This window comes from Rattus rattus, chromosome 15 (assembly GCF_011064425.1).
Source record: "Rattus rattus isolate New Zealand chromosome 15, Rrattus_CSIRO_v1, whole genome shotgun sequence".
Classification (NCBI taxonomy): Eukaryota; Metazoa; Chordata; class Mammalia; order Rodentia; family Muridae; genus Rattus; species Rattus rattus.
The window spans coordinates 66,067,991-66,087,048 of record NC_046168.1 but is presented as its reverse complement, the minus strand read 5'-3'; the positions used below and the strand labels follow the sequence as shown (position 1 = coordinate 66,087,048).

The 19,058-nt window shown below is 47.3% G+C and overlaps 1 protein-coding gene across 1 annotated transcript in view; it reads left to right on the top strand.

The window, feature by feature from the left end:
- Nedd4l (NEDD4 like E3 ubiquitin protein ligase) overlaps positions 1–19,058 on the top strand; it is a 323,775-nt gene that overhangs the window by 293,828 nt on the left and 10,889 nt on the right. Inside the window, exons 20-24 of the mRNA XM_032885399.1 lie at positions 3,388–3,453; positions 5,643–5,872; positions 7,644–7,765; positions 10,483–10,553; positions 13,110–13,205. Coding sequence (XP_032741290.1) covers positions 3,388–3,453; positions 5,643–5,872; positions 7,644–7,765; positions 10,483–10,553; positions 13,110–13,205 — 585 coding nt within the window. The remainder of the gene's footprint in view (positions 1–3,387; positions 3,454–5,642; positions 5,873–7,643; positions 7,766–10,482; positions 10,554–13,109; positions 13,206–19,058) is intronic.

Here is a 19,058-nt window from a genome sequence, read left to right as displayed (position 1 = left end):
GCGAGAAAAGGGGAAAAGGTCAGCTCTCATCCATTGCTGTTAAGACTTGTACAGTTGCTATGGAATCAGTGTGGGGTTCCTCAGGAAGCCGAGAGTGGATCCACTTCAAGACCCATCTATCTCACGCTTGGGCATACACCCAAAGGATCTACCTCTTACCACAGAGACACTTGCTCACCCATGTTCACTGCTGCTCTGTCCGTAACAGCCAGACATTGGGAGCAACCGAGATGTCCGTCAACTGATGAATGAATAATGCAAATGTGGTACATTTACACAGTGGAATATTATACAGCTGTTAAGAAAAATAAGACTTTGCAAGTAGATGAATGGAGCTAGAGCCATTCATCCTGAGGTAACCCAGAGCCCGATGCCAATGGCATGGAATTTTGATCTGTGGGTCTTAGCTTTTAAACTTCCAGTGTGAGTGTATGTGTGTTCAATCGAGGTAACCATAGAGGTTAGAGACCTAGTAAGGGGACAGGGAAAAAGAAAGAGATCCCATAAGGAAGGGGAGAGATAACGGGAAAACTGGAATAGGATTGAATGGGGGAGAGGGGGGAAGATCAGGGTACAAGGGGGAGTGTGGGGAGAGACTAAAGATTCTTTGAAAACCTGTATGGAAACCTACTACTGTAGAGGCTTTCAAAAATATATACACATGAAAGAATTTAAATGGAGTCACCATATGGTAGGGGAAGCAGTGTTCCAAGTCAGACTCCTCTTACATAATTGAGGAAAAGGTTTTTAGTGGTAAGGACATATCACGGAGCTAGCTGCTGATAGAATCTGGCTAAACCAGCATGAGAAAACGGGAGAGCGAGTGATGCCCCCGGCCTCCTTCCACTCCACCCCCGATCTCAGTCACAGTTAATCTTGACAGTGTCATCCAAATGTTTTTCCTCCTTGGGCCTTGATGGCCACTGTTCCCCATCTGTTTCATCCATCTCTCTAGTTTCTACTCAGAGGTACCTCAGAGCTGCCTTCCCTAGACTCCCACAAAATAACCACCCCCAAACTCTATCAGCTTTCCCCTGCTTAACTCCTACCTCTGCTTATTCTTTTTTTATTTATGTTTATTCTTTTTTTTTTAATTGTGCAAAGTAGTGGTTTTCATTCTGGCATTTGCATACATGCATGCACACATTTCTTCATTCATCTGTCGCTGGATGTCTAGGCTGATTCCCTGGCTTGCCTTTCTAATAACCTACTTTTCTACTACCCGTGGCCCTACCAGCATAAACTCCAGCGGGGAACTGGGAAAGGACTTTGTTTTATGTTGCCATTTTTTTTAAGCACATAAAGTGCCAGGCCTTAAAGAGTATTTGCTGGTGGATGAGGAAGCCACTAGAAAGAGAAGGTCAGCTCATCCAGATGTGAAGAAAATGTTGTTTGTGTCGGGATGCAGTGCTGACAGAACAGAGACCGTGGTGAAATCACCTTAGTTCATGTTAGAATATGTCTGAGATGGAATATAGTGCTGACAGAGCAGACCGGTGATATCATCTTCGTTTATGTTAGAATCTGCTGTTCTTGTTCTTGTGCTGTCTACGTATTAGCAAGTGTGGGAAGTCACACATGACCTCCTCAGATATAACTCCGTCTGAAATGCACTGGAAGAGTGGTCGGCTCTCAGGCTCAGCACAAACCCGTGTGAAGACAGGCCTGCAGACAGAAGGAAGACCACAGGCCGTGTGCATTGTCTTTAGAATGCTCTTAAGCATCGTATATGAATAGAATATCTTCATTGCTCTTGCACTCAAAACAAATGACATAAACTTTTCTATAAAGAATAGGGCTTTGGGGGAGCTGTCAGCTCTTTGTGTGCCTTAAAACAGAGTGCAAAGGCCTTAAAGAGTATTTGTTCTTCACTCTGTCTCTTTGAAGGCAAGACCAGGCATGATGAAAGGTGCTGGAGTCTGGGGGTGGTTTGCCGAGGGTTGGGTACACCATGCCCAAGTATGTAAGTTTGCTAAAAGGCAACTCTGAGACAGTTGCTGATTCAATCATTGGATTGCATACAAGATCAGTCCTCTTTGGTTCATAAAAGCATCACAGATTTTTACAGTCACCTCCTTAAAATGTTCAAATATTACTTTGCTACATCCTTACAAGAACTATTACAAGAACTTTCGTGTGTTGTTTACTTCTGAGTCAGGGTCTTATGTGGCCCAGGCTGATCTTAAATTCATGATTTTGCCCCAGCCTCTCAGATGTCACCTAGATAGGATATCAAAGCTTGTTAAGAGTTGTATCTGACTGAGACCCTGAACCCACCCCAGTGGGCCATTTTTTTTTTCCATAGAGAAAGCATTTGAGTTTAAAGGAATTCTTGCATAAGTGTTCTAGTTTCATTCCTCTTACTGTGATAAATAACTTGGCCCAAAGTGACCTGGAGGAACTTAGGAGTTCCACTTCCAGTCCATCAAGGGAGGCACTTGAGGGCAAGCCTGCGTGTTCCATACAGCATTACTTCCAACATGAAGGATGCTGCTGGCTGGCTCACCCATCTTTCCCATACAACCCAGAAACACCTTCCTTGGGAATGGTGCTGCCCACGGTGAGCTAAGCCCTCCTATAAAAATTGACAACCAAGACGATCTCTAGGCAGACATACACCATAAGGAAATTACCAAGTGGACAGTTAAACCAACCAGGACACCAAAAGGCAAACTTTGCAACTCTTCAGTCTAACTCTTTTCAAAAGTGCCATTTACTCAGATTTTCCACTCCTTGAAAGAGGTTATCAGTGACTGCCCTTTCTGTTTACGGTATTTCTCCGCAAGGTCGGTTGTGTTACGTTGTTGCTATTAAGTTTTGTGGTGCTAGGGCTGGATGTGCCCCCATTGCTTGATGTCTTGAGACAGCATCTTGATGTACAGTCCAGGATGGTCTTGAACTCACCATCATCCTGCCTCTGCCTCCTCCTGAGTCAGGAATCTCTAGCACAAGCAATATACATGGCTTCCCACAAAGACTTTAGATGACCGCTATGTATCACGTGGGGTTGTATGTTAAAGTGTCACTTCCAGTAACACTTAACTCCAGGAGGGGACGTGATAGACAAAGAAGGCACTTTGTATCTATGTGTCTCTGTGTTACCCTGACTCACACTCTGGCAAAATTCATAGCGAACAGGGATCTAGTTTGTGCAGTGTGATCCTAAGAGTTTCCTTGGCTACAAGTCTAGTGCTGTGCTGACTAGCTCTCCTCACATCTGGGACTCAGTCCTTTGCCGTGCAGACATTATGCCAATTTTCTGGAGAGAATACAGAATATGAGTATTTAAGGTTTGCAATCCGTGAAACTTTGCCAACCTTGGCTCGCTATACATAAATTCTCAGGCATATGCTTACATTATCTGTGTGTATGAATTTTCTCTTGCAGGCTGTGCCGTACTCCAGAGAATTTAAGCAGAAATACGACTACTTTAGGAAGAAATTAAAGAAACCTGTGAGTAGTCAAGTCTTCCGAAAGCTCTGTGTGTCTTAGCCTGCTCCCATCACCCGTTACCTCAACAGCATGCTTGTGAAGAGAGTGTGTGTGTGTGTGTGTGTGTGTGTGTGTGTGTGTGTGTGTGTGTGTGTGTGTGTGTGTGTGTGTACTTCCTTTTTTTCAATGCCCTTTGGCCCACCCAGGTCTTAAGTCTGAATTTTCCTTTGTACAGAAATGGTAAGTGAAGACTGGCTCAGTGTTCCATTATCAGAGCACCTGAAGGGCAGTTTCTTATGCGATCTATGAAATAATCATATGGTTCTTATGGAATAGAAACTAATTCAAGACAGAAGTCAAGAAATCTGGGGAGACCACATTGAATTACATCTCTTTATATCTGAGATGCAATTTTAACTACATAACTAGCATACATATTTTAACATGAAGTTTACAACATAAAATTATATACTTGGTAGTGTTGAGCCCAAGTGTCATCATCACCACCACCACCACCACCACCACCACCACCACACACCACCACCACCACCACCACCACCATCATCACTAACATTTTACAACCAAGAGGTCCTGGAAGGTTTAAACAGGCATCACTGAGTTTAATCTCCTTCCTATTGGCAGCCTCCCCACCCCTAACCTTACATCTCCTGTGTTCCTTACCGCTGCTGTGGATCTTAGGTTTGCTATCATTTTGCTCAGAAACTTAAAGCCTCTGGCCAAGGAGAGTCTCAGCCCCAACAGAACCCTCCGCTTGCCTGAGGCTGCCACCCTCTCTCTGCCACCCTCTCTCTGCCCCCTCCCAGTTGATGTTCTGGTTCTGAGCTTTGTCCTGTGGTAAAGAAGTACTGGCCACTTCTGTCCTCACTCAGAATCTGCCATCTGTCCCATGGTTGTGACGCAAGTTCTTCCTTCATAACTAGAGACAATGAAGCTCACATCGGTGCATACTGTAGTGTTTCTTTGTGAGTTGTCGTGTGTCCTCCAGAGACAAGCAGCTCCATGACTGTTGCCCATGTAGGACAAGGCCCCTTCCAGGTGGCTGTTTGCACACCCACTCAATGCTGGGCTTCATTCCATCAACTTTGGGTTCATGGATGTTTCACCCAAACTTAGTAGGACGCTGGGTCCCACTCCCCACAACAGTGCCATGAGCTCGCAGGCAACAAGTCTTGTATCTCCCAGCTGCGGTTCCTACCAGAGATAAGACTGGTTCCAGCTTGCCTGGAGGTCATACGTAAAGGTTGGATTGCACGGGATTAAGTCTTCTTTCTTTGAACAAGTATTCCAAGATGCCTGATGGGGAAGTGCTGTGTCTCCCTAGTGGTAAGACGAGTCTCTGGGCTCAGCAGATGTTCTCCTGAAGACAGGCGGGTGATTCGGCCTGAGCAGCTCTGAGTGGCTGCTTCTCTGTGTCCCGTCTCGACACAGGGAGGTTCTCCTGTGAGAGGACAAACCTGTAAAAGGAAGACTCTCAGTGGAGCCAGTTGTCACTGTACGTTTATCTGAAGGCCGCCATTGCTTCTGCCCTTTGGTTATTTTCCTCTAAGGGTGGGGCGTGAGTGTGTGGTATGTGAGTATGTATGTGTGTGTGTGTGTGTGTGGTGTGTGTGTGTGTGTGTGTGTGTGTGTGTTTGTGTGTGTGTGTGTGGTGTGGGTTGTCTGTAAATGTGTATTGTTGTCTTTATGTACCACAGTGCCCCAAGATATCTGTATGTTTGTGGGTATTTCCTACACTAAACCCTGTGAACACATGGTGTGACCCAATTGGTGTGTATAATGTGTGTATTTCCATCCCTTGAGAACATTATCCCTGTAAATACACAGAGCAGAATCTGCATGTCTGTGTGTGAGAGTGTGCATGTCTGTGTATGTATGTATGTGTGTGTGAGTGTGTATATGTGTGTGTTTGTGGGTATCTGTGTGTGTGGTGTGTGTGAGAGTGTGCATGTCTGTGTGTGTATGTATGTGTGTGTGAGTGTGTATATGTGTGTGTTTGTGGGTGTCTGTGTGGGTGTTGTGTGATTGTGTATATGTGTGTATTTATGGGTATCTGTGTGTGTGGTGTGTGTGAGAGTGTGCATGTCTGTGTGTTTATGTATGTGTGTGCGAGTGTGTATATGTGTGTGTGAGTTGTGGTGTGTGTGTGTACACCATATGATCATGAACCTGTCTTTTCATCTTTCATCTAGGCTGATATTCCAAACAGGTTTGAAATGAAACTCCACAGAAACAACATATTTGAAGAATCCTATCGGAGGATCATGTCTGTAAAGAGACCTGATGTCCTAAAGGCTAGACTGTGGATCGAGTTTGAATCAGAGAAAGGCCTGGACTATGGGGGCGTGGCCAGAGAGTGGTTCTTCTTACTGTCCAAAGAGATGTTTAACCCCTACTATGGCCTCTTCGAGTACTCTGCCACGTAAGTGCCTGGAAGTCACTGTAGTGTGTGCCCCTCCCTGCAGCTGGGACAGCTTCCTTCTTAAGGAATTTAACACATAATTAAGAGACAAGTAACTCACCCATTTGAGATTTCAGTCCAAAAACAAGTTCCAATCCAACATGGTGAAGCACGGCATACTGTGAATACCTGAAACGGAAATTATATCGGGTAATTATGGAGGAAGCAAAGAGTTTTCACTGGAGTGCCATTCTGATGTAAAGGAAAGGTTTATTAGTGTTGGAATCCAGAGTCATATAAACAAGAATCATTTCTGAAGTCACACTACTTAAAGGCATATCATGACGATTTTGAAGACCCATGCTTGGGATGTTCCCATAGTAGAAGAACCAGGCTCTGCCTGACATGGGGATTTCATCATTGCCTGGCAAGAGAACTGAGGCAGATTGAATTGTTCCTCAGCACACATTGGCTCCTGTTGTCTCCGGGCTGAGAATGCTTGAGAGCATGAGGCCAGTCTTGAACTCCCAACAGAATAGTTGACTTGGCAAAAGACACGTTTATTTAGCCTTGTTCCAGAGTGGACTGCTATTGACGTGGATTCTCCTCCATCTCTCTTTGGGGTGCTTGTATCTTAGGGTCCACTGAGAAGACTGTCTCAGGACAGTCTTCAGTCGATCTAGCCACAAATTGCCTTGGTTAGTTGAGGTCCTTAGTGAGACTTCTGAGAGAGTCCTCTAGTAACACCACCAGGTAGAAAGCAGAGTAGGAGCCAAGGTCCTAACCTCTCCCTACGTCTCCCTCCTAAAATCAGTCTGTGCTGCCTCATTGAAAGCCCCTTGGAGGGGTTGGGGATTTAGCTCAGTGGTAGAGCTGCCATGTTCTTTCCTAGCTCTTGCATCAGGCCCTGGGTTGGTCCTCAGCTCCAAAAAAAAAAAAAAAAAAAAAAAAGCTCTTTGGCCACAATGATTGTGAGTGTGCTCTGGGGGTTTCATTGTTGAGACAGCCATGTTCTTTCCCCGGGGCTCTTGCGATCAGAAACCAAGAGTTGGACCTTTAGGGAAAATTCCCAAATCAAAAGCCTCTCGAAGGAATTAACCTTTGATCACAGAAACCATCTACAGGGACTGTGTGTTTGAGAATCTCTGCACCTCCTTTACCACTGTGAGGGTCCCCTTGTTCTCAAGATGTCTGGTTGACCCACTTGAAATTGACATCATGTACATGACTGTATGCGTGCACGTGTGTGTTTGTAACAGCGAATGCACTTGTGCACACGTACGTATGAGGGCCTACAGACAGCCATAGACATCCTCACCTTGTTCTTTAAGACAGTCTCTCTCTGGCTTGGAACTTGCCAGGCAGCCTGGAAGCCTTCAGGGATCCACCTGTCTCAGCCTCCTGAGCCCTGGGGTTAAGTGTGAGCTGTCACACCCAGCTTTTTTAAATGGTGTTCTGAGGATCAAACTGCAAACTCGCCCAGGTTTGCAGGACGAGTGAGTGCTTTACGACTGAGCACTCATCCCTAAAATCGACATTTCTATGGATAAAAATGAGTCAGCCGTCAGCAGTTTCCATGTTACCTGCTTCAACAAGCCGTAACTGTCAGTTACAGAAAGGGCTCGCAGGGCTAGCTAATGGTTTGCATGCCCTGGCTCACGTCCATTGCCACGAGGTCCCCAAGGTTGCACGTGCACTGTAAGATGCAGTGATGGGTGACAAAGGGGACTTCAGCTTCCTGGGATTTCTTTCAGTTAAGTGTGACTGGACTTTTCTCTTTTCCTCCCCAAAGGGACAACTACACACTTCAGATCAATCCCAACTCAGGCCTGTGTAACGAAGATCACTTGTCCTATTTCACTTTCATTGGGAGAGTTGCTGGCCTGGCGGTGTTTCATGGGAAACTCTTAGATGGTACGTTACTCCAGAATCTTGTGGAAATAAAAGTAAGGCAGCTCCATTGGTGGCCCTGCAATCCGGTGTTGGTCCCCATGTCGGTAGTGAGTAAGGGCGCCACTGGGTTTCTGTGGCTGAGGTTTTCCCTCTGGAGATTGAACCCAGTGTCTTCCTCGCTCACTCAGAAGCCCAGCCTACAGTGTGCCGTTTTGCCCTTTGCCCCCTAACAGTGGTTTTCTGATTCAGTCTTGGGCACTGAAGACAAAGCCTCTATCTGTTCTCATATTTGTAACTGCTAAGTGTGAAGCGTAAGTCGTTCCCAGAGTCTCTCAGGACACCTTTCATCTGTGGGAACTAGATTCAGTGACAGATGGAAATTTTAATTGCAAAGTCAATTAAAATGATCTAATCCGTCAGCAGCCCTGCTATGGCTCCCGTTTTCCCCCAGATCAGTCTTTAATGATTTCAGAGGAACATTACCACTCGGCTAAGGCCTTAACCCTAGAGTGTCTTCTGAAGAAGACAGAACACATTAGCTGTGTCCTTCTTAAGAGGAAATACAAAACTCCAGGGCATGAGAATCGAGGACTCACACCTCCATCCGAGGGGACCAAAAAGCCTGTCAGACAGATTTCTGGTGTCTTGGCAGTTTCAAAAGCACTGCCCTTTCATGAGAGAATGCTACAGAAACCACCGTGGGCAGTAACATCCTTAGAAGGAAGTTTTAAATGTGGGTGGGAAATGGTTGAAGGAAGCATTTCAGTCATGGCAGAGAGGGCCGTTTACAAGGGAATCCGTCTGATCGCCTCTACAGAGCCGCCCCGGTAAATAACTGATGGGCCCTCCAAACTTTACTTTCAGCACGTCTGTGCTAGCTAATGGCTAGCTAATGGGGATTCTCTGTTACCAATATTTTATTTTGCAAGGGGAGAGTGGACCCTGTTTCTGACTTCATCTGTCCCTGGGTGCCTAAGGTGCATGCTCCTTTGTGAGTCACTGTTCAAGTGTGTGTGTGTGTAGTTGGTACTTGCTTCTGACTTTCTGTTTATGTGTGTATACAGTAAGCACTTCTTGTTGTCCATGAATACACAGTGGGGCACTTCTTTCTGACTCCGCCCATGTGTGTATGTATACAGCAAGTGCTTCTTTCTGACTCTTGCCCATGTGTGCATGTATACAGCAAGCACCCCTTTCTGACTCTGTCCTTTGCGTGATGCCCCTCTTTTTTTACTTCAGGTCCCTCCTTTGCTTATGTCAGTCTGTTAACCTGCTTCTACCCTCTGAGAAGGTCAGCTCCTTTATCTTCCACAAACAAGAAGACACTGTTAGTTGCAGTAGGGAATATAGATGTGTGTAAATTATGGTCCTCACTTCATATTTAATGGAGGGAAGGGAAGAGAATTAGAACTGCCGGGACACATCGGTCAGTTCCCTTGGTTCGGCCAAGAGGAGGCACAGAAGGACTCTACCTTGGGCTGAGTGTCCTGGAAGAATCAGAAGCCAGGTTTATTCAGGGGAAGCTGGATTAGCTAGCACACAGCCCTGCAGTAGGGAAAATGGAGAGAGGCAAGGGTGGATGGGGACCCAGGATGGTGAAGGTGGTCCCCACAAACAGGAGCCCGCAGGTCAGGAATCTGCAGGGCTTTGGTTTCGTAGAATATGAGTGCCCTATTGGCAGAGCACACTCAGCCCCCATGGTCAGCTTCACGCCTTCACCTCACCAGACGCTTAAGTGTGCCATCGGCGGCCCTGGAACTACACTAAGCCAAAATGAAGATACCTCTACTTCAGGGCCCTGGGGTCCCGCGTCTGGAGTAAAGGTGCCACCTTCCTGTGGATTGGCTTCCAGAAAGACCGCTACCAGACCCCTTCTCTGCCCTGGCTTCCCTGTGCCTTTGGCAGCCCTGTGGACAGTTGCACAAGCCTGCACAGAGGCCTCTGTCAACCAGTGTACAGGAGCTGGCACTGAAGTGCATGCAGAGCTTGCCTGGCCCCACTGACTCAGCACTGCCCTGGGAGAAGTCCTGTCTCTGGCCCGGCCTCCCAGAGACACTGTACTTGCATAACGGCCCTCTGCTGACACAGGCTCTTCTTATAAGCCGTGTTCTCACAGGCTCTGGCTTGGCCCAGGGCTTGTTGGTTGCCACCTGGAAGCTGTTTTCATCTGTTGATGTTAAATCATCTCTTAGTACAGATGCCCTTCTCCCTACACTCCACTGCTTCCCAGATCCTCTTCCTCGGTTTTATTTCTGTTAGGATAAATTATCCTTACAAAAAGCAACTCGGCAAGAAAGGGGTTTATTCAGATTAGAGTTCCAAGTTACTTTTCATCGTTAGAAGTCAAGGCAGGAACCCAAGCAGCTGGACACACTATGTGCACAGGTAAGAACGTGAAGAGAATAAAGACATTCTCAGCGTGATCAGGATACCTTTCTAGGGAATGGTGCCGCCCGCAATGGGCTAGATCTTCCTACAATCACAGAGACAGTCACAGATAAGCCCCCAACCTAAACTAGTCAAGACCTTCTTTCTGGGCGATCCTAGATGATCTCAGGTTAACAGCTAAAACTAACCACTGTTCCCTCCTCACGTGCTCATGGAGTACTGCAAAATGTCCTTGGCATTCAGTCGCGACCTCCCATTTCTATGGAAAGCAGTATATCCTTTGATTTCATTCCCAGATGCATAGAAGTATCAGGGACTTAAATCTTAACCAAGTTTTTGCCATATTTCAGGATTCTTCATCCGGCCTTTCTACAAGATGATGCTGGGGAAGCAAATAACTCTGAATGACATGGAGTCTGTGGTAAGTAACAGCATGTCACGTCGCCGTCACAGGCCGTCCTCACCTCCTGCAAGGTGTCAGGAGCTGCGTTTGCAGTCACAGCCATTGTCATAGGCACAGTCACTCCGCGTGAACAAGAAGGGATTGCCCACTTGAAAATTAATTGATCTCCCTGATTTCTATAATAAGCAAATTATGGTTGGTTTCTGAAAAAAAAGAATGCAGGTTCACCAAGTCTCAATTCCCACTGCTTAACCAGCGGAGGCTTGGCGAGCAGATTACACCCGGGGGACACCTGACGCCCGGCTGTGGTCTGAAATGTTCCACCGTCTGTTTTATGCCTTCATAGAAGGGGTGGAGGCAAGGTCAAAACAATAGTCATCTAGACATGGAGCTAGTGACGACTGCAGAACGGGAGAGCGGGACGTGAGCGCTTAGACAGGCTGGCTCACGTGACACAGTGCTTACTGCTGACCTGCACTGACTGTGCTTGGACAGGAGAGGTTTTCTACAAAACAGAGCATGCCATTCTTTTCAGTTGCACGTCTGGCTTTTTCTATTTATGTATGCTCATATATATGTGTGTACGTATGTGTATGTTTGTATATATGTGTATGTATGTGTATATTTATATATGTGTGTGTATGTGTATATTTGTGTATATATATGTGTGTGTGTATGTGTATATATGTGTATATATGTGTATGTTTGTGTTTGTATGCATGTATATGTGTGTATGTATGCATGTGTCCATATGGGTCCATGTGTGTATGTGTGTTTGTGTGTGTATGTATGTATGTGTGTTCATATGTGTGTATATGTGTGTATGTTTGTTTATGTATGTATATGTGTATATGTGTGTATACATTGTGTCTGTGTGTGTGTGTGTGTGTGTGTGTCTATGTATATGTGTGTCCAAGTGTATGCATGTGTAGGTGTATATGTGTATGTATGTTTGTATATATGTATGTGTGTACACATGCACACTGGCTTGTGTGCACTAGATGTATTTTTGTCCTTATGGAAGAATTACGGCTCTGTTTTCACGGCTCACTTGAGTTAGAAAGCTGTGCGTCCCTCAGCCTTGCTGACACACGGACTGTGTGTGTCTTGGGCAGAGTTGCGAATGTGAGCGATGCCAGCCAGAGTTCGCCCTGTGTTCTGCTCACCATTGCAGGAGAGGAGACTGTTGTACTCTAGACCTCTCTGACCCCTGCCGACTGGCAGTCTTAGCTCAGCCTCACTTCCCAGCCTCCCTTTGTCAGTGCTTTGAGCCTCTGCTGTACCATCCTGAGGAGGCTAGGAGCACAGGCATTGCTTCTGTGTGCCCCCACACCCCCAGTGAAGGAAGGGGCCGAGAGAGGATTATCACTGTACGTAGTCCAGCTTGGCTTAGACCACACACTCCTCAGGCGTCTACTAAGTGTTGGGATTCTAGGTGATCAACGCCGTGCTACTCTGGAAAATGTTCTTAACACCCAAGTCTGTGGGTCCTATTGGCCATAGTGTTTGGGGAAGTTTGTTTTTTGTTATTTTAATTAATATGTATTAGGGGAGTGATACATGCAGCCGAGTGCTGGTGCCCATAGAGGCCAGAGGCATCAGCTTTCCCCTGGAGCTGGAGCTACGGGTGGTTGTAAGCTCCCCAGTGTGAGGGCTAAGGATCAAACTTGGATCCCCCAGAGAGCAGAGCACATTCTTAATGGCTGAGCCGCCTCTGCTCTCCCAGCAGAACATTGGTGTTTTAAATGTGATGTGCATATAATTTTCGGTCCCCTTTGAGCCTGTCATGTTCCTAGCAGCAGAGACTCTGGGCATGAGCAGACAGGACCTGAAAGCCTCATAGCTACTAAAACACAGCCCTGCTCTTTGCATAAAGTAAGGCCAAGGACGCTGAACAAACGGGAAGGGACAGAACACAAAATGTGTGGTGTTTCGTTCGAACGCTGTCCTGTGTGGTCTTTGAGATTCTTACTCTAGAAGACAGGAAATCAGGGTATTAAATTCTCTGTGAGACAAGCTCGCTGTGGCCGCAGTGTAGCAGACTGTAACCCAGCTCCTGGATGCTGAGTCAGGAAGAGGAGTTGGAGACCACAGCAGGGCTCCCAAACAAGGCCACCAAACAGTGTGGCTGCTCTAACTCCCCTCCCAAGCGGGTGGCCTCAGCGGAAGAGAACAGGGGAAGTCACAAACGCTGTCACTGTCCACGGGTCTTGTGTTTTACATTAGTGGGGGAATGGGGCCAGAGAGATGGCTCGGTGGGTAAGAGTGCATGCTGCTCTTGCAGACGACCAGAATTAGGTTCCTAGATGGCCAACAACCAGCTGTCCATAACACCAGCTCCTGAGGCTCCGACCTGAACACACGTGCACACACATGTACACAGACAGACACAAAGGATTAAGTCAATGAGCGGGAAGTGGTTCTGATAGAGCGGGCTCCCTGATACTGGGGGTAGCATCACCCTTGGGCATTGTGCACAGAATTACATTAGAATGAGTTCGTTAATAAAAGAGCCAGACAGGTTTGTGCCTTGAAAATGAATGCTCACGTTTCCCCTCTGTGTCGTCCCTATAGGACAGCGAGTACTACAACTCTTTGAAGTGGATCTTGGAAAACGACCCCACGGAACTTGACCTCATGTTCTGCATCGATGAAGAGAACTTTGGGCAGGTACGTGGGTCCGGCTCATGTTTCCCTTGCTGTGGGCTATAGCACAGCATGGTCACACAGGCCCTCAGCTAACCGTTAGCACCATTGTGAGCAGCGTCTGACTGGCATGACAGGACACCCAGTTCCCTACCGCAGGGTTTCCTGTCTCCACGCAGAGCTAGTAAATTCTAAATGCTGCTGGGGTCTCAACCAGCACCCCAAGATCTAAAACTCAGCCAGACGTTTTTAACTTTTCGTGCAGAATGGAGGTTCCTCAGAGAGCAGTGTGATTGTTCGCTTTAGTGGGGTCCACATAGGGTCAGGTGCCGGTGACGAACCAGGACACTGAGACCTTTTCCTCTGCTTCCCCCGTATCACCAGTCAGTGTGGGTTCATCAGTGACTTCCGAAGTGGGCTTTATTCTTCTTAAATATGGACACTTGGGGTTAGTCATCTCCTAGTGACAGAATTTCTTCAAGGTGATATGTGTCTACACAGAAACCCAGAGATGGTTCCAATCTCTGCATGGCCTTGGGCTGAACTGAGGAGAGCTCACAGTAGGACTTCTGTGTGGAAACAGGCTTGATCTGCATTGCTTGAGGGAGTATGGGGCGTGTGCTCCACTGTGAGACAGTCGTCTGTGGCCCAGACTGAGAGGTAAAATCAGGAATTCAGCTCCCAGGTGCTGTAGAAGTTGTTTAATCCTGACCCAGGGTTTCTACCCTGCCTTTGACCCTGTAGCTCCTGGATGAAAGACACGCACAGCCTTTATATTTACAATAAACCTTAAAGAGCACCAGAGCAGGGCAGGTATCTACCCTCTATGCTATTTGAATCTACATTCCTGTCTAGAACCCCGAGTTCCTCCTTACTATGTCTCATCTGGGCTGCTCTTAACTCCAGTTGGGAAGCCCTCAGGGCCGTGCTTTTATGGCTCACCTAACCCATGGTGGCTTCTCCTTCCTTCCTCCTGCACCTTCTTCTCCTTGTGGTTCTCCTCCAACCCCAAGCCCATGAAACCTAAACCCCACCTATGTCTCTTCTGCCCAGCTATTGGCTTTTGGCATCTTTATTTACCAATCAGAAGTAACTTGAGGGCAGGGTCACTTAGTACCAACATCTCTGGGGCAACCAGGCTCGGAGGCCCAAGGTTCGCATTAGAATACTGGCAGCATCAGGCCAACTCTCTACATCCTGGCCTCCCAGGTTAGAGAACTCTTAGAGGATCCCAGAGGGAAAACCGCTGATGGTGTGAAGTGGAAGCAATGAGTGAATTTGGGGTGTGAACATGTAAATATCTGAGCTACCTTTGCACCCTCAGCACTCGGTGTGCCCTAGGCTGGCAGTGGGGAGACCTGGAGGAATCCAGGTCCTTCCCAGTGTTGGGAGTGGTTCACAGAACAATGTCAGGCCCCAGAGAGGAGGAACCTTGTGACTTTATATTACACCTCACTATCACTCCCAGCTCTTGTCACACCCTGTGTTGATGTGTCATGCCTGAGAATCCCTACTGTTCCGGGACTGAGGACCTTGTCACGGGGCAGGGAGAAGGCCTGTCTTGGCCCTCCACTTCCGAGCACCAGGGCTCTCCTGGCTCCTCCCAGTCCTGCCTGTCTCCTCTCATTCTCAGGGCTCCCCTTGGGAAGGGCCTGGAGACACCCTGCTTCCCCTCTTTCTTCTTTTAACATTTGCCCTTAACTTTCAGACTCCCCAGGGAATCCACACTTCTCCTGTGGCTCTGCCTAGAGGGCTGTCCTACCACTGACCCTCTGCCTGTTCCTTCCTAGCCCCACCCACCCCCGCTATATGACCTCGTCCCATTTGCAGCCCCACCACTGTCCCACATCTGTGACCCACGTCTTCTCCCAGATGCACCGTGCTCAGCCTCCTCCTTAGGCTCCTCCTGAAGAACCCAGGCTCCTAGCAATGCAGCCTTTGCCTCCTCTGTCTTCCACAGTTCTCTCTCCTCAGTGGCGAGGAGGAGGTGTGAATTTGAGGTGCCCAGTTTCCGGTGTGTGTGTCCGTCCGTCCGTCCCAGCGACTCTCACCTCTGTTATTTCTCCTCTCTGGTCTCCTCTCTGGTCTTTACCAGCCTTGCTTCTTAGCCTTGGTATTCCTTACAGCTTTCTGCTGCTCTTTCCTGTCTCATTCCTCATCCCTACTTCTCTCCACTGTCCCCCAAGCATATCCCATCCATGATGTTCCTGAAATGTGTGCGCCCTTCCTGTCACCTTTGGTGTCCTCACAACTGGTAAAGGTCATGACCCCTTGCAGTCTCACACTACCCAGTCCTCACCTTGTCCTCTGACACGCACACCCTCCCTCAGTTTCATGTGTAAGGGCCCTCATGTGTAAGCATGCCCATATGTGTGTCTTGGTGCCATGGTATTAGCAGGACTGTGTTCCCTCCCCAGACCCATGCATTCTCTCTGTTTACCGCTTTTCCTACCCTCCTCCCTGTCACGAGCTGTCTGTATACCATAAGCAGCTTGAAGCCTTGCCTTACTGGCATTGCACAAGCACTATACATGATATGTACACCTACTGCATGCCTCCTGAGCACACAGACTGCCTACACTCAGTACACATGCAGATGGAGTTGTCAACTCATTAACTGTAGGCCTTAGCAGGGTGATACCCGATTCACCTCTCCTGCCCCTCTGCAGAGTAAACTGAGCTCAGCAGCTCATTCTGACTCAAGATCAGCACATGGGCCCCAAACCCTAAAAATCAGCCACCTCCCTGGGGTGGAACCAGTCCCTGGGGAGTAGGGACATGCCTCCTGGGCGTGGAGTTTCTGAGTCTCACTGCCCAGTTAGAGTTTGACTGTCTTGTCAGATGCAACTGTAGCTATTGCTTTCCGTTGTTGGGGGAGTTGTTTCCCTCCTGGCTGTGAGAACCTGGGGCTGCAGTGAGCCCTTGCCCTGGAGAAGGTTCAGTACGTGAGGGAGGGTTGAACACGGAGAGGCCAGTGCTTCGGAGCAGTGATTCTCTAGTGCTGTGACCCCTTAATAACAGTCCCTCCTGTTGCGGTGACCCACAATCATAAAATTACTGTATTGCCAACTCATAACTGTAATTTTGCTACTATTAGGAATTATAGCATAAATATCTGACATGTGGAATATCTGATATGCAAGCCTACTGGGGTCAAGCCCCGTAGGTTAGCAGCACTGCTTTAGAATACACCCTGTGTGGGCATGTCCCCGGGAGAAGGCCTGCTGGAGAAGAACCACAGGTCCTCTTTGAAGAGGCTGGGGCGCGGGACTTCTAGAAGCCATGTAGTAAGAAGACAGATAACAGCTCACCAACAAATCTTCAAGGCCAGGATGTCAGGGGACAGAATGCCTTCTCAATGGGTCACCCATGGTGACCCACAGAAGGGGATAGGACCTCAGCTATGACCCAAACACTGCAGCCAATGGCACAGGAATCCTATGGGAGTTGTTTAAACTGGGTGAGTCACGGGTCTCTGATACTGGAAAAAGACTCCTTAGAGAAAGATAACGAAAGGTTGGGGGGACACTATTAGTCTGAGAGAAGAGAGCGTGTGGAGAGGCAAATGTTGGTGTAAGGAGCTAGAAAGAGGTGAAGCAGATCAGAACGAGAGCCGATGACACCTCGAGGCCAGTAAGGAGCAGGCGGGTGGCGTCTGAGGAAGCAGAAGTTACAGGGCTGCGGGTGACGCCGGGCTTGCTGCATTGCCCATTCCAAAGCTTTGCTGCCACTGAGGGACATGTGGTATAGACAAGGTAGGCCCGGCCAGAGACTGCCTCCTGAGGCTTTATCCCATAGTCCAGGAACAGAGTCTTAAAAACAGAGGAGCCCTGCTCTGCCTAAGGGTCCGCCCATGCTGTTTCCAGCTAGTTCCACAGGCTTCCACGCTGCATAAGACATGTTGGATTTATGGGAGACGCCCAGAGCTTGAGTGGCTGGTGTTATATTCGACTTCCAGGAGGGCCACAGGGCTCATGGTTTCTCTGATCTTCACGAGAAAGATGTTTATATTCAAACACAGTGTCTTAGATTCCTGTACCTATGACAAAACACCAGGACTAAAAGCAACTTGGAGAGGAAAGGGTCTGTTTCCGCTTACAGCTTTTGGGCCATACTCCATCACAGAGGGAAGTCCTGGTGGGAACTTAACAGGAACCTGGAGGCAGGAACTGAAGCAGCAGAAACCGTAGAGGGGTACTGCTTACTGGCTCGCCGTGCATGCCTCACTCAAGCTTGCTCTTTTATACAACCCAGAACTACCTGCCTAGGAATGGTACCGCCCACGGTAGGCTGGGCCCTTCCATATCAATCACTAATCAGGAAAATACCTCACAGACTTGTCCACAAGCCAGTCTGATGGGGACATTTTCTCAACTGAGGTCCCCTCTTCTCAGATGACCACAGTCTGTGCCAGGTTGACAAGAACTGAACAGCACACAGAAACTTGCAACGTGTGAAGAACAAAGAGGGAAAGAATTTTTTTTAAGTGCAAGGGGTTTGGGCACAAGCAGTTATTGGGTGCCTACTGCATACTGGACACCATATTAGTGTCATGCACAGTGGAGTCTTCCAAAACCCAAGGACAAAGAAGTAGTTCAACTCAAAGAGTTAGCAGTGGCAGCAACGTCACAGACCCCATTTTATAACGGGATCCTGGAGGTGCTCGAAACGTCATCACAGGCGACTAGTTGCACAAGTGAAACAGGAAAGAGGTGGCAATGTCCCTGTTAACTAAGAAACTGCTGCCGGGATCCAGATGCTTGAGAAGGGGACAGTAAAATACCTTCCCATGCTTGCTCTGTGTGCTCGCTGCCACCTGACCGAGGACCCAGTTGGCAGAACCACCCGTGCCACCTTATTGCCACGGCCTCATTATTTAACGTCTAGTCTTTTACTTTCAAAAAACAATTCTACCAATTTAATTGACCCATATTAAAATATAATAAAGCCAGTATAATAAAAACATACAAAAATATATATGACTCTCACCTGAGGAAAAGTCACGATGAATGTTTTTACTTACGTCTTCCTGAATTAGTCTGCGCAGGCCTGCAGGTTTGCTGCGTTTGTTTGTGGAAGTAGAATTAGATGCACTATAAATCCTTCCTGTGTCAGGAAATATCCTATGCTGTTTTCACGGCTACAACGAATGTCATCTTACAGATGCTCTGTGCATTTAATGTTGCCCTCTCGGTGGCCACATCGTCTGTTTTGATATTTACTATATAAACTGACAGTCCTGGTAGATAGCATCAACTGTGCAGCCCTGAGGGGGGAAAATATATATATGTATGTATGTATGTATGTATGTGTATATGTATACACACACACACACACACATGCATCTGTGTGTGCATGTGTGCTCTATATGGTAGTTCTGAGAAACTGTTACCAAAAGGAGAAAATGAATCTAGATCTAGAGACCTACATAGTAGTAGAAGAATTGACCTCTGACCTCTTATAAAACTAACAAATGATCTCTGTCTTAAGCAAGTGTGTGTCTTCCTGTCCTTCCTTTCTACTTGGTTTCTGTTGTTGTTGTTGTTGTTGATGATGATGATGATGATGATGACGACGACGACGACGATGTTTTATTAGTTGAGTTTTGTTTTTTAAGTTTCTGTATTCTTGCCTCTTGAAAGAAATTCATTCCTTGCATACTTCCTTACATAACTTAATTTCTTGTAACACAATATTAGAATTTGCACCTCTGGGTTTGGTGGTTGATTGGAATTTGGATCTCTGTGGGCTTGGTGAATATTCTCTTTCGTTTATTTTTTTCACCTTGAATATAGTTATGTTTTCAGGGTTGTTTGGTTGTTTTTGGTTGGTTTATTGTTTTGGGGGTGTTTTTTTGTTTGTTTTGGTTGATTAGTG